The 13,219-nt window shown below is 35.3% G+C and overlaps 1 protein-coding gene across 3 annotated transcripts in view; it reads left to right on the forward strand.

Moving 5' to 3' along the window:
- RORA (RAR related orphan receptor A) overlaps window positions 1-12,944 on the forward strand; it is a 737,001-nt gene extending 724,057 nt beyond the window's left edge. For all 3 annotated transcript variants that reach the window (XM_032297775.1, XM_032297774.1, XM_032297776.1), the window contains 3 exons: window positions 124-234; window positions 1,157-1,269; window positions 3,562-12,944. In XM_032297775.1, coding sequence (XP_032153666.1) covers window positions 124-234; window positions 1,157-1,269; window positions 3,562-3,726 — 389 coding nt within the window. In that variant the 3' untranslated portion in view covers window positions 3,727-12,944. The remainder of the gene's footprint in view (window positions 1-123; window positions 235-1,156; window positions 1,270-3,561) is intronic.
- Window positions 12,945-13,219: the final 275 nt, after the last annotated feature.

Here is a 13,219-nt window from a genome sequence, read left to right on the forward strand (position 1 = left end):
CCCATGTTTTTCTCTTAAGACCTCTTACGGGTCTTAGGAGAACCTTAGGAAAACCTAAGACCTAGGTTTTTCTCTTAAGACGGTAACCAAAATTCTAAACTGTCTTTTTTTTAATTTTGGCAGGTTGTGAAGACTTTATTAGCTTTGTGTTTGAATTTGGAAAGAGTTTATGTTCTATGCACCTGACTGAAGATGAAATTGCATTATTTTCTGCATTCGTACTGATGTCAGCAGGTAAGATAACCAAATAAAAATGGTTTTAGTAATGTCTAAGATGAAGAATTTTTACAAGGTGCATACATTTAATAGCTATAAAATATGTGGGAGGTACTAAGAGAGGTCTCCACTGTTATTAAATCTAATTTTAAGTCTTCAAATGATACCCTCTCTTCTCCCTCCAATACAAACATATATTCTTGTAAGAAAACGTCGCGCCTTTCAGATAAACTGAAAAGAAATGAGAATTGAATAAAACCCAGTCCAGGATTAACCTCCTGTTACAAGAGAAATGCTTTTGTAGAATGGGGTTGCCTTTCTTAATACGTGTCTCCGGAATAACATGGTTTTTGAGACATCCTGTTTTTTGTTAAAATCCACGTAGATGTCATCCACTAGATTATCTGAATTTAATCTGTGTTTTCAACCAGCACTGCATGTTTGGGGATGATCACTTTTGCTTAGCCACTGCCTTCCATTTGGAAGACTTACACATAAGGACTTTATCCTCAATTAACAACCCTTAAGTCACTTGGAATCCTATTGACAATTTTGGTTCTCAAAGATTATAAGAAAACTTTCATATTTTTCAAAAAAGCTAGCAGGATTGATAATATTTCATTCCAAGTATAATTATTTGAAAATCTTGAGGGGCCATGGTGGTTTCATTTGCATTCATATGAGTATGGCCTCATATTTAATTGTTTATCCTTTGGAAGGGGAGGATCCTTCCTTCCTCTAAGTATTGGTAAAAATAGAAAGGTTTAACACCCTGTTCTTTTCACTCCATTAGGAGAAATTTTCAAAGAGGAGTAAAACTGGCCTCTGTGTCTCTAAATATGCGTTGTGATACAATTATCTGTATCAAAAGAATCCAGAAAAAGGGGATCCTGACACCATGTGGGAGGAATGCTAAAGAATATCATTTTCTTATGTTTAGATCGCTCATGGCTGCAAGAAAAGGTAAAAATTGAAAAACTGCAACAGAAAATTCAGCTAGCTCTTCAACACGTCCTACAGAAGAATCACCGAGAAGATGGAATACTAACAAAGGTGAGAGCCAAAGGCATGGCCTGAATTACCCCGTAGCACAAATGATGCTGCCAGTGTGGTCATGTTAAGTCATATGACCAGTTCCCAGAAATATCAGAAAGCAACAGGCAACTAAAAAGAAATAATCTCCATTTGAAAAAAATTCTGTTGAGCGAAAACCCATTATTCAGTCTAAATTATATTTATTATCACTTGATTACAAAGTGTCCTGCAACAATAAGACAATGTAGGGAAAAAGAAAGTTACATTCTAGAAATTCTCCTCTTCCATCAAAGTTGGGCATAAAGCAGAGTTAATGTTCCACACCGAAATAAATTAGAAAAATAGTCTTTGAATTTATTTATTTATTTGTTTTTTAGAGACAAGGTCTTACTCTGTCTCCCAGGCTGGAGTGCATAGCTCTCTGCAACATTGAACTTCTGGGCTCAAAAGTTCCTCCTGTCTGAGCTTCCTGAGTAGCTGAGACCACAGGCACATCTGCTACCATACTTGGCTAATTTTTTTTTATTAGTTTTTGTAGAGATGTTTTTGTAGGTTTTTTTTAAATGAGTTTTGTAGTTTTTGCCCAGGCCGGTCTCAAACTCCTGGCCTCAAGTGATCCTCCATCCTCTGCTGAGATTATAGGAGTGAGCAACTGTGCCCAGCCTAGAATCTTTCAATTTAGAAGGAGGTTACAAAGGACTAAAAGACTTAATCAGAATGACTCTATATGATAATATTAGTTCTACTTCCATTAAATTCATTAGTCATCAACAGTAAATGACTTTTGCATGGTCATCACTTTCCCATCACTACTCTGTATTCACAGCATAAGGTTTCATTTTTACCAATCATTATCTTTCACAATAAAAATATAATTGTAATGCCAATTTTTAAAAATGTGCTAATACCCTTCAGTGCCATTGCTAGTAGTATGTATTTGGTCTTAGAAAAATCAGCCGTATTCTTTCTTATTTTATGTGTGTTATTGTGTGAGATGATATGAGAGGTTTTTGGTTTTGTTTTCTTGTTTGTTTATTTGTGTGCTTGTTTTTTCTCCTAATAGCTAGGTTATATCAGAAAGGGGTAACTGGGGATTAATTGCTGTTTTTGCTTTTCATTTCCAACCTGTCAGGTCAGAAAAGGGTAACCGGGGGTTAATTGCTCTTTTGCTTTTGATTTTGCACCTGTTAAATAAGCAAATGGGGCACTAATGGGAAGTAGAAGGGAGGAACCCTGTCAGGAACTTCACTCTCTTCTCCATCATTTTGCCCAAATGCAAGGGTACCATTAGGATCTTTGATGATAAACAGCACTTAACATGTGGACAAGATCTGGTGAAAACATTTCCTAGAGAAGATTATTTTGTGTTAAAATAATAAGCAGGTTGCCTTTGTGAGGTGATTTGAAATTTAAAAGCAATTTTGCAAATTGTGTCATTACCTTCAGCTGGTAAATGATCAATGGTGGTACCTCCATCCAGGCCTTCTGAACCTATTCTTGTGCTCAGACCCAGAATTGCTTTGTTATAGGCAAAACTCATGATCGAACAGAAACTGATTGTTAGAGTTGACTAGTGTCAGTTCTGCATAAAATGTATAGGGGATGCCATCATCTCCAGTGGCAGTGCCCTCACTACCCAGCACTGTCCCTCACCCACTTCTCTGTCACCAGACCTCTTCTTTTTGCACAGTGATGGAGGGCAGGGTTTCAGGAAGTAGATCAGAAGCCATCTTTGAGTAGGAGGGGGAGTCAAAAGCCTTGGGTTCTGTCTCTAATCAGCCGCTAACAAGCTGTGCCAACTTTTGCGTATGAACACTTTTTCTAGTTATTATTCAGCTTGAAAATCCTATTTAGTGTATACTTGGCATTCTGTGACATGACTGTATCATCATTTATTTTTTATTTTTTTGAGACGGCCTCTTGTTCTGTTGCCCAGGCTAGAGTGGTGGTGCCATCTCGGCTCACTGCAACCTTTGCCTCCGAGGTTCTAGCAGTTCTCCTGCCTCAGCCTCACCAGTAGTTGGGATTGCAGGTGCACACTGCCACACCCAGCTAATTTGTTGCATTTTAGTAGAGATGGGGTTTCACCATGTTGCCTAGGATGGTCTTGATCTCCTGAGCTCAGGCAATCCACCTGCCTTGGCCTCCCAAAGTGCAAGGATGACAGGCGTGAGCCACGGGGCCTGGCCATCATTAAGTTACTTTAAGTGTGTTAGACCATTATAAATAGTGTCGTAAAGATCATTCAGATTCCCTAATCGTTGGTGCTCATGCCTGTTCATGACAGTGTGTCCTTTCTTCCATTTACAGTTAATATGCAAGGTGTCTACATTGAGAGCCTTATGTGGACGACATACAGAAAAGCTAATGGCATTTAAAGCAATATACCCAGACATTGTGCGACTTCATTTTCCTCCATTATACAAGGAGTTGTTCACTTCAGAATTTGAGCCAGCAATGCAAATTGATGGGTAAATGTATCACCTAAGCACTTCTAGAATGTCTGAAGTACAAACATGAAAAACAAACAAAAAAATTAACCAAGACACTTTATATGGCCCTGCACAGACCTGGAGCGCCACACACTGCACATCTTTTGGTGATCGGGGTCAGGCAAAGGAGGGGAAACAATGAAAACAAATAAAAGTTGAACTTGTTTTTCTCATGCATATGATTTCCATTATGCCTACAGATATGGACCCTTTTTCTGTCTTGACTTCTTGATCGTTGACCTCTGTTTGCAACAGGAGGGTACTAAAGTCGGAGGATTTCCTTTTCTTGTAGCTCACTGCCCACAGACTTTCCTCAGAGTCACCAATCTGTCAGTAACAACAGAGAGTCCAGCAATAATCGGCGACCGGTGTGCATAGCGGAGGTTGCGGCATTACTTTGCACAACTGGCTCTTTGTTTCATGAAGGAAGTTTTTATTTTTTCGCCGATTATTGCCAGTCTGCAGGATGGCATGAAAAGGGTCCATAGCAGTAGCAACAATAGCATTATAATATATTACAGGGTAAATGGGCATGAAGACTATATATAGCTAAAAGAGATATTGTTTATATATTGTTTTAATTAATATAAAATGTAGTTACTGGTGTAGCTTTTCCTGTTGAATTGATAAGGCACTTTCATTTTGCACCTTTTTCTTTAAATTAAATGCTAGCGTGTTCACTGTCGTGTCGCATGTGCACCAGAAACACAAGTTTAACCGAGAAGGCTTGGAAGGTACGTTGGGAGGTATTTATGCTGCTGTTTACAAAATTACTTTTAAAATACTGGCTGGTCATATCTAGAAATCACCACGTTGTATTTTTTTTTTAACATGTGAATTTGGAATTAGAAACGGAACTCTCCCTAAATTATACTTGGCTTTTTGGTAAGTTTAATGATAGATGTGTTTATGCTTCATACAAAGTTGAATGATTGATTGGCACTGTGGACATATACCATCATGCTCATTTTTTTTTAAAGCTTTTTAAAATGCCACCTCATGGAGGCGAGGGACGGAAGCTCATTTTACACAATTCAGTAGTTAAATACGGACTTGGTCTCATCTTGCAACTCTTAGGCTTTGAGAACAAATCAATAACCAGAATATTTATTGGAATCTAGCTTTTATTATAAGAAGGACCCAAAGATTATATCTGGAGCAAACACACACTCCCCATGTGAGGACATGAAGCATTTGCTTTGTGAATGTTTATGTTCCTGGTATGATCTAGGAACTCTATGAGTTTATCTCAGAGTGAACTACTTCTAGATTTGTTGTCAATAGATGCTATAATTCAAGAATGTTGCTCTCCATATTTGAAAAACGACGGATAGGAGGGTCGGGGAGCATACAATGTTGAACCAGTTTCTCTTATTTAAATATTAAATACTTTAAGCCTTTAAAGTGAAGTTGATGCTGGCTGCAAACATTTACTCTTGTATTTATCTTCACTAGGAAACTGTGGACTGTAATTTATTTTATTAAATATTTAGAAGATTATTTGGCTGGTGTGTTCAGGTGAGAAATACTGAGTTGTTTCTGTTTAATTTCATGGTTTTTTTTTTTTAAATAATCCCTAGTGTGGGCAGGGGAAAGGAATAGTCTGATAAACAGGTATGCATATTTTAAAAACAAGTGACCTTTTGAGAATGTAGGCATTTAGACGATGATTTTAGTCGCACTAGAGTGGGATTCAAACTACGGGTCAAAGACCATTTTGTACAGAAAAGGGAACGTCTCCCATGGATGTTAAGGTAGGAGTTTCCACACAGCCCTTTCTGTCCAAGAAATAGTCTCCTCTGCCGCTGGTGTCCCTGCGGAATCTTCCACAGGAATTACAGCTTCTCACATCATGCTGGATTACCAGCATGGGCTTCCCAGAGCACTTCACTCTGTTTCTAACGCCACTGACTTTTCTGACTTGTTTCCTGAGGGACTTGGAAAACGGGAAGTTATTATTCACACAGATGTGTGTATGAAGCCTAAATAACATCCAACTTTTTTTTTCACAAGCATAATAAGGGTTTAACCATAAATAGAAGACAAGAGTAATATTCCTTTAAATTTCTTACAGGCATGTAAAATTTTATGTGTTTATAGAAAGAGGCTACCTGTCAGCATATAGTATTTATATGGGGCAAGAAGGGTTAAATCAAATCTTTAATTTAAGTAAGCATAGTTCCTTTAAAGATCAATAGTATTTATACTCTAAAAAGAGTACCAAGCTTAGTTCAGTTATTTATTCGTCCTTTTTTTTCCTGTTGTTTCTCCTTTGGGAGGAAATGGTGTTTTGTTTTTGTTTGGGTTTTGTTTTTTTGGTTTTTTTTTTGTTTTGTTTTAGTTTGGTTTGGTTTTGTTTTTTGTCATTCAGATCCACTAAATTTGGGGATGGTTTTATTAAAGTATATTAACTTCTTTTTAACCAAAGCTTTCTGAATATGACCAGCCTCAGGTACTAGCACATTAAAGAGCAACTAAACCTAATTCCAGTGTCCATTTGTGAAATAATAAGAACAAATTGAATTTCTCAAGGGTGAGAGAGAACATAATGTTGAACTTAAAAGAAATTCCTTTTCTCAGTAAGGATTCTGCATGTACCTAGTGCAAAACAAAACAAAACAAAAACAGACAAGAAAACTCATGCTCTAACCTCAGTAATAGTCATGCCATGGTGACATTGCTTTTATGGTAAACCATGATAGCATAACGTGATGCTTCCTCCCAGGTGTTTCTGAAAGAAAAGCACGGGTGGAGCTTAAGAGCCAAGTCCAATGATTGACAGAGTAGGATGAAATAGTAGACAGAGACATGCTCCGTGAAACAAGGAAACAACTGACTACTATTTGGATCTAAGTTAGGATCTGATGTTAAACAATAAATTCAGTTAGAAAGAAAATACGGAGCTCAGAAAAGGATGTGAAAAACTTTGCATTTTCCTTTCTTCATGATTATAAAAACACCTATGTGATGACATAAAATACTTGGGTGATATCAGAACAGTCATCCTCAATAGTTCTTCTAATTAAAGCTTCCTAAACTTCAACGTCCAGTAGTCTTTTCAGGACTGGAACCACATCACTGTCAGCCTTGCTGCTACAATGGCTTTATAATAATTTTTTTTTACATAAGGCAAATAAGGCTTTTGTACAAAGCCTGAATACCTTCTGTTCCAATGGTGTCCAAATGGTTATTATATTGTGAAAAACCTGGCCTTGGTCACAATGCAAACAAAGGTACAGATGAAAGTGCTTTTTGGACAGTTTGCAAATTGTGTTAAAGCTATGGATTTTTTTTAAGTGTTCAGCATCTTACTTTGTATTAAAGCTATGGATTTTTTTTTTTAAAGTCTTCAGCATCCTAATTCACCCTTTCTAACTTAAGAAAAACATGATTTAAGACACTGCTTCTAAGTTTGGTTGTTCTTTATAGTGTAGATACCCAGTTATCTGTGAGCGTATGGGGGTGGGCTGAGGGTCAGGTGAGGAAGGAGCGTGTGTGTGTGTGTGTGTGTGTGTGTGTGTGTGTGTGTGTGAGTGAGATTTGCACGTGTATGATGTGTGTGTGTCGGACCGCTTCTAGGCTACTAAGTGTCAATGGAAAAGAAAATGTATTCAAAATACTTAAATCAAAACTAGAAGATGGGAAAAAAAAAGATTTATTCTATACAAAGCCTTGTCTGGACCACTTTAGAGAGACTTCTATTTTTTTAACCCTTCTATAAATATTTGATGGCACTTGAAATATTCCTGCAATAAAATGTGATTTGTGTAAAGAAAAAAAGATTTTGTAATGTGAAACAAAGAAAGAAAGTAATGTAATTTTCTAAAAAAAAAAATACAAACAAACAAACTTTGTATTATTTTCTTGATGGAATTTGTCTATCTGTCTTTGGAAAACTTTTTATTTCATTGAATGTGCCATAGTAGAAATGTGTGTTTTTAGTTTTAGACTAAGGAATAGCTAGCTGTTGTGTTCCGACATTCCAAAATGCAAAACAACCTAGTAGTATCTTTCATGAAAAGGTTTTAGTAGTATGTAAGCTTCTCTCATTGTTGCTTTTTTGCACATGTTCTTCATTCCTCTCTAGTGCAATATGTACATAGAGCACTTGCGGGTGTACCTTGATCCCTCAGGGAAAAATACATATTTGTACAGTTTTTTGGGTTTTTTTTTTGTTTTGTGGGTTTTTTGTTTTGTTTTGTTTTGCCTTTTGTTTTTGGCTAAGGAATGTCGATCGAATCACTTGTTATTGTTGAGGGGCAGCCAGATAATAATCCTAAAGCCACTGTTTCAAACATTGATTGTTTAAATCATATGTCCTTCCAATGCTATTATTTTAAGATAGTAATAAAAAGTTATTTTTCTGATAGTTCTTTGTGCTGATTGGTGAAAAACAAGGGTAAATAAGCACCTTATGATTGACTTACTGTGAATGACAATCCATCTTGATATCAACGATAGAAGCCCTATCATTTTGGAGTTGGGGTTAAGAGTCAGAAACAATGTGCTCAGGGATCTCCTAAAACTCTTAAACAGGGTGGCCAGTACTACTGGGACAAATTGTGTTTTTTATTATTAATAATAATGGTAATACTATCCCTCCAAGGCACAAGTGAACTATATAGAACTGCGTGTGTATAAACTCTTTACTCTCATCTCATTTTGTTGAGTTCAGAACTTGATGTGCTCTTCAGTCTTGTGTTTCAAAACGCTGAATAACTTCCAAAGCAAAGTTATGCCAGTGTGTTTAAAAGATAAATTAATAGGTAATGTACCAGCAAAGAGCATCATTCAAAGTATAGTCCTTGCGTATTCCAATTACCGTTTCTCTAATTAAAATACTCATGAAAAAAAATGTAGCATCATATGTTAAAAACTCTTTCAAATTCTGCATATTAAGGATGAAAATTTTAAAAATCAGTACAGCTATTTAGATAAAAGATAAAATATGTTTTAAAAATACCAGCAATTAACTATTGTTATCATGTGTTCTCCTCTAGAAGCAAACCAAAAATTCCTTCATGGAAAACAGTTCTTCTGCTTTGTAGTTTAGAGCCGATGCATTACACGAGCTAATGTTTAAAGACAAAACAAAACCTGCCTGTATGACAGCAGCAACTCGAGCCAACATTAGTGTTACATGTTATATGTTTGAAATACAGTTTTGCTACCATATTCCACATATTGTTTTCCATGAAGTCAGAGAAGTTCAGTGTAACTGTTGGCTCTGATTCTTTCACCTTGGGATACACATTCACAAGAAGATTTATATATTTTCTTTCTATAACAGAGGAGCATAATGTGGGAAAACTTCCCATGCCTGTAAGTTGAAAAGGATACCTTTACCATGTTGCTTTTGATAATAAAGAATATGGAACATGGTAGAAATCTCTCCTCTGGGTGTGTGTGTGTATTGGTATATTTGTGTGTATACCCACACACATTACTGACATTTTTATATAACGTGTGATTGCCACTTCTTATAAAGTTATGATATGGAACCCCATGAAAATAACTTTATACTGTAGATCAAATAATGTGCCCAGAAATGGAACTGCAATAGTAAATCTTGATCTCTTGGTAATATTCTATGACACAGGTCTTCATTCTGTCTGTAAACATAATAAAGAGGTTCCACCAGATTTTATTATAGAGACCTTCCTATTACTATTTGTTTTTAAGAGATGAGAAGACTGACTAGCAATGTCTCCACTGTGCAACTGGTTTCACTTCTGGGTCTGTTTGTTTGTTTGTGTAGGTGAGATCAGTGTTGTCAGGCTGCCAGAATAATTTTTATAAGAATCCAGAAGCCTGACTTCATACCAAGGAGCCATCCTAGATGGGCGGGAAGGATCTCCATGTTCAACCAAACCCTCAGAACTTAGAGCAATAAATACATTCAGTCATTTATTTATGAATGAATGACAGAATATTCAGTCCAAATAGAAACAGCCTTTTTCAGTGATGCAACATAACATGGAGTCTTTTATTGAGAAAGTGAATATGAACATTTTAAATAGATGCCTAGAAAATCTGTGTTTGCTGTTTACATTTAGTGTACTTTGCCACATTAGCAGTACCACACTTCTTTTTCTTTCATGCTTCTAAGAACTAATGAAAGATAGCTTGCTATTAGCTTTGTCATGCTGCACATGCCATTATGTTGTTCTCCAAGAGCAGCTAAATTCTCTCCAGAGTTCATGTGTGATTCCTTTTTCAACAATATTACTTTAATGTGGATGAATACTATTTCTAGGAACTTGATTATCATTGAACAGATTGCATATGTAAATGCAGATAATTCTTGAGCAATATAGTGAAAATGATTTCACACACACACAAAAAAAATCTGTATGTACTGTATACATCTTCCTGAATCCAAAATTCTCTTCTTATCCACACAGTTTGAAATCTCATATTAAACAGTGGTAAATTTTTAAACATTAGGACATTAGCTGGCTGCTTCTTTAAATGTACATGTATTGTCTGCCTGCTCCTTTTGTGGAGATGTGTTTTTGTATTGGATGTTTGGGCCAATGGGAGGCTTCAAGCTACAACATATTTTCCCAGTTTAAATAATATTTAACATATGACAAACCCCAGACAAGGCTTTTAATATGTATAAAGAACTGCAGTGTTAGGTGGTTTATTTGCAAACCGTTTTCAATGTTGTCCATTTTTATGGCACCTTTAACAATATTCTTGTTTCCAAAGTAAAAAAAAAAAATAGGTTAAATAATCTAGCCATAACTGAATGTCAAGCAATAAAACAAATGACTTTTGTGCATAGACTTAAAAAATACAAATTTTAGACATCTGCATGTAAATGCAATCTCTTGTTTACTGCTTTCTTCAACTTGAGCAATCGATTCCTTATTTACTATTAACTTAAGAACTTGTAATGGCCTGTAAACATTTTCTCTCTTACTCTTCTTTCAAATTTACCTGTCCCTGCTTTTGAGTCATATTTAATGTTGTTCTGCACATCTCTATACAGTTAACTTTTTGGCTTTCATTCTGTATAGATAAGAAAATGTTATATTATAAACAGCCTACTCAGTGCAAATATTTATCTGTTTATCAAATCCACAATATGCTGTATAATACCGGTTTTACTATATAATCTATTTTAGACATAGCTGTTTAGAACTAGAGTGTGCTATTTTTGTGTTTTTCTGATGTGTGGTGCTAGACAAGTTACTTTTGTGAACAACAACAAAAAATCCCTTTTATTCCTAGACAATACCACCTTTGGGTCTTGTTAATTTCACTGAGTATAACTATATATTTGTATATATATACATATATATATATATATATCTACCTACGCCCAACTGGCAGCTGTATCAGAGTGCTGGATTTGGGACATGCTTTTCTCTTTAAATACATAATATCGTTATATAAATTATTCTAGAGTGTATTTAATTAGGATAAAATTACTTCCTTAGTATGGATATTTGACATCTATAGGGCGAATTTGTTTATAAATACGGCTATATGGAAACTTACTAGCATTTACTTTATGTTTGCGACTTGGCTTTATAGCATATCTCCTAAGCTGAAAAATAATTTTGCCAGGCCTTCAAGATCCTAAAGAAACTTGTTTAATGGAGTAATACACTTTTTTTTTTCTTATTAAGGAATTATATTATTGGCACCTAACAGAGTTGTATACTTAGCTCCTATTATAGATAACAGGCATTTATATAAATATCCTAGGTGGCTTGATGGCAGAATAAACCTTTCCCCTCCTACCTGAGTGATGAGAAGGATGGAGACATCCTCTGCCAGAACATGGGCCATAAAGCAAATTCGACAAGGGATGTTCTGTTTCAATATGACCTCAACCAGTTCCATGAACTGAGTGAAGGACCTTCATTTTTAAAGTTATTTAATAATAAGCTTACTTAAACCTTTTTACCCATTCTCCCAAGATCTATTGGCATTATTGAAAAGCAAAGTATATCAAATATCTAACTAAGGATGTAGTTAACCTTATTAAATATTGATTAGAATTGTTCTGTAATATTACTGAATTTGTAAGATCTTTAGCAAAGATTTTTGAGCAATTTATAAATGTAGAGCAAATGTTTCTGTTTACTGCACTTTTTGTAATTGAAGGTGATAAATTCTCAAGCCATGATTATTGGCTTCCATGCACTGCATATTTACCCACAATTCTAGACATTTTCCATTTTTGTGGAAGAGTTGCTGTTACCTTAATTATAAATGCAATTGTGTGGTTAATGAGAGCTAATGCTAATAGTTAACCTTTTAATGTGGATTGGCCACAGTTTAGGGAGAAATCTCTTTTAATATAAATCACATCATTCCTTAACGGCCTCTCTTGGAAAGAGATTGAAACCTTTTTTTTTTTTTTTAAAGCCCCATTTAGCATCCTAAGCTTCCTGAGGGTAGAGATTGTATATATCTCTTTGCGTCTGCACAAAGGCCAGCACATGTCAGCATTTGACAATGGTTACATGATAACAAGTGTGCCCCATTAAAACTTTTTTTCCTGGGTTGTTTTGTTAAATTTATAAAGTAAGGCAAGCCTTATGGTTAATATTTTCTTCTACAACCAACTATTTAAGCCACATTTAAAAAGACCACATGAAATGCTGATTCTAATTGTGTGTAGGTCTTGAGGATTAAGCACACAAATTTCACAAACCTCTGTGAGTAACAAACTCAGCCTTCTGTAAATATACATGCGAGTTTGGAAATGGTAATACTGTACCTATAAATATATGCTGTCTGTTTTGTGTACAGTATGTAAAAACTCCTTTTCTGCCACACTAAAAATGCAAGCCATTTATGGGAATCCTAAAACTAGCATTGAACTAAAACTTTGCTAATGATCTTTATTAGAGGATCATCCAACTTTTCACTTACATTCGGTTTTCTTTTCAATTCACTCTTACAGTAGTCTGCTTATTCCCAGCTGTTTATTTTATTGAGTCCTGAATTTAAAAAAAATATTTTGATTCATTTTGTAAATACAAGCTGTACAAAAAAGAGAGATTTAATGTTGTCTTTTAAATACTCCAATTTTCATTCTAATATGAATGTTGTTATATTGTACTTAGAAACTGTACCTTTAATATTACATTACCTTTATTAAAAGTGCATTGAACACATCAATTTTAGATGTGCTTTATGTACTGTTATCCTATAATAAAACTTCAGCTTCTAATGGAACACTTGCCTTGTTTTTCTTTTTTCTTGTTTAATGAGTTGTGCTGTACATAGTTTCCTAGCTTACATCTTGTCTCTAGTGAAGGATCTAGAAGCTTAGTAAATGTGGTCCACAGATATACAGCATCAGTTGCCACTTTGTTGGAACTACTGCGTCCCAAGCACCACCGAGACCTACTAAATCAAGCTGCATTTTTTTAGGATTCCAGGTGATCCGTATGCACGTTAAAGTGTGAGAAGCACTGTTTTATAGTATAGCACTTAAAAAAAAAAAATTA

This window comes from Sapajus apella, unplaced genomic scaffold (assembly GCF_009761245.1).
Source record: "Sapajus apella isolate SASKATOON/1434 unplaced genomic scaffold, GSC_monkey_1.0 scaffold37, whole genome shotgun sequence".
NCBI lineage: Eukaryota > Metazoa > Chordata > Mammalia > Primates > Cebidae > Sapajus > Sapajus apella.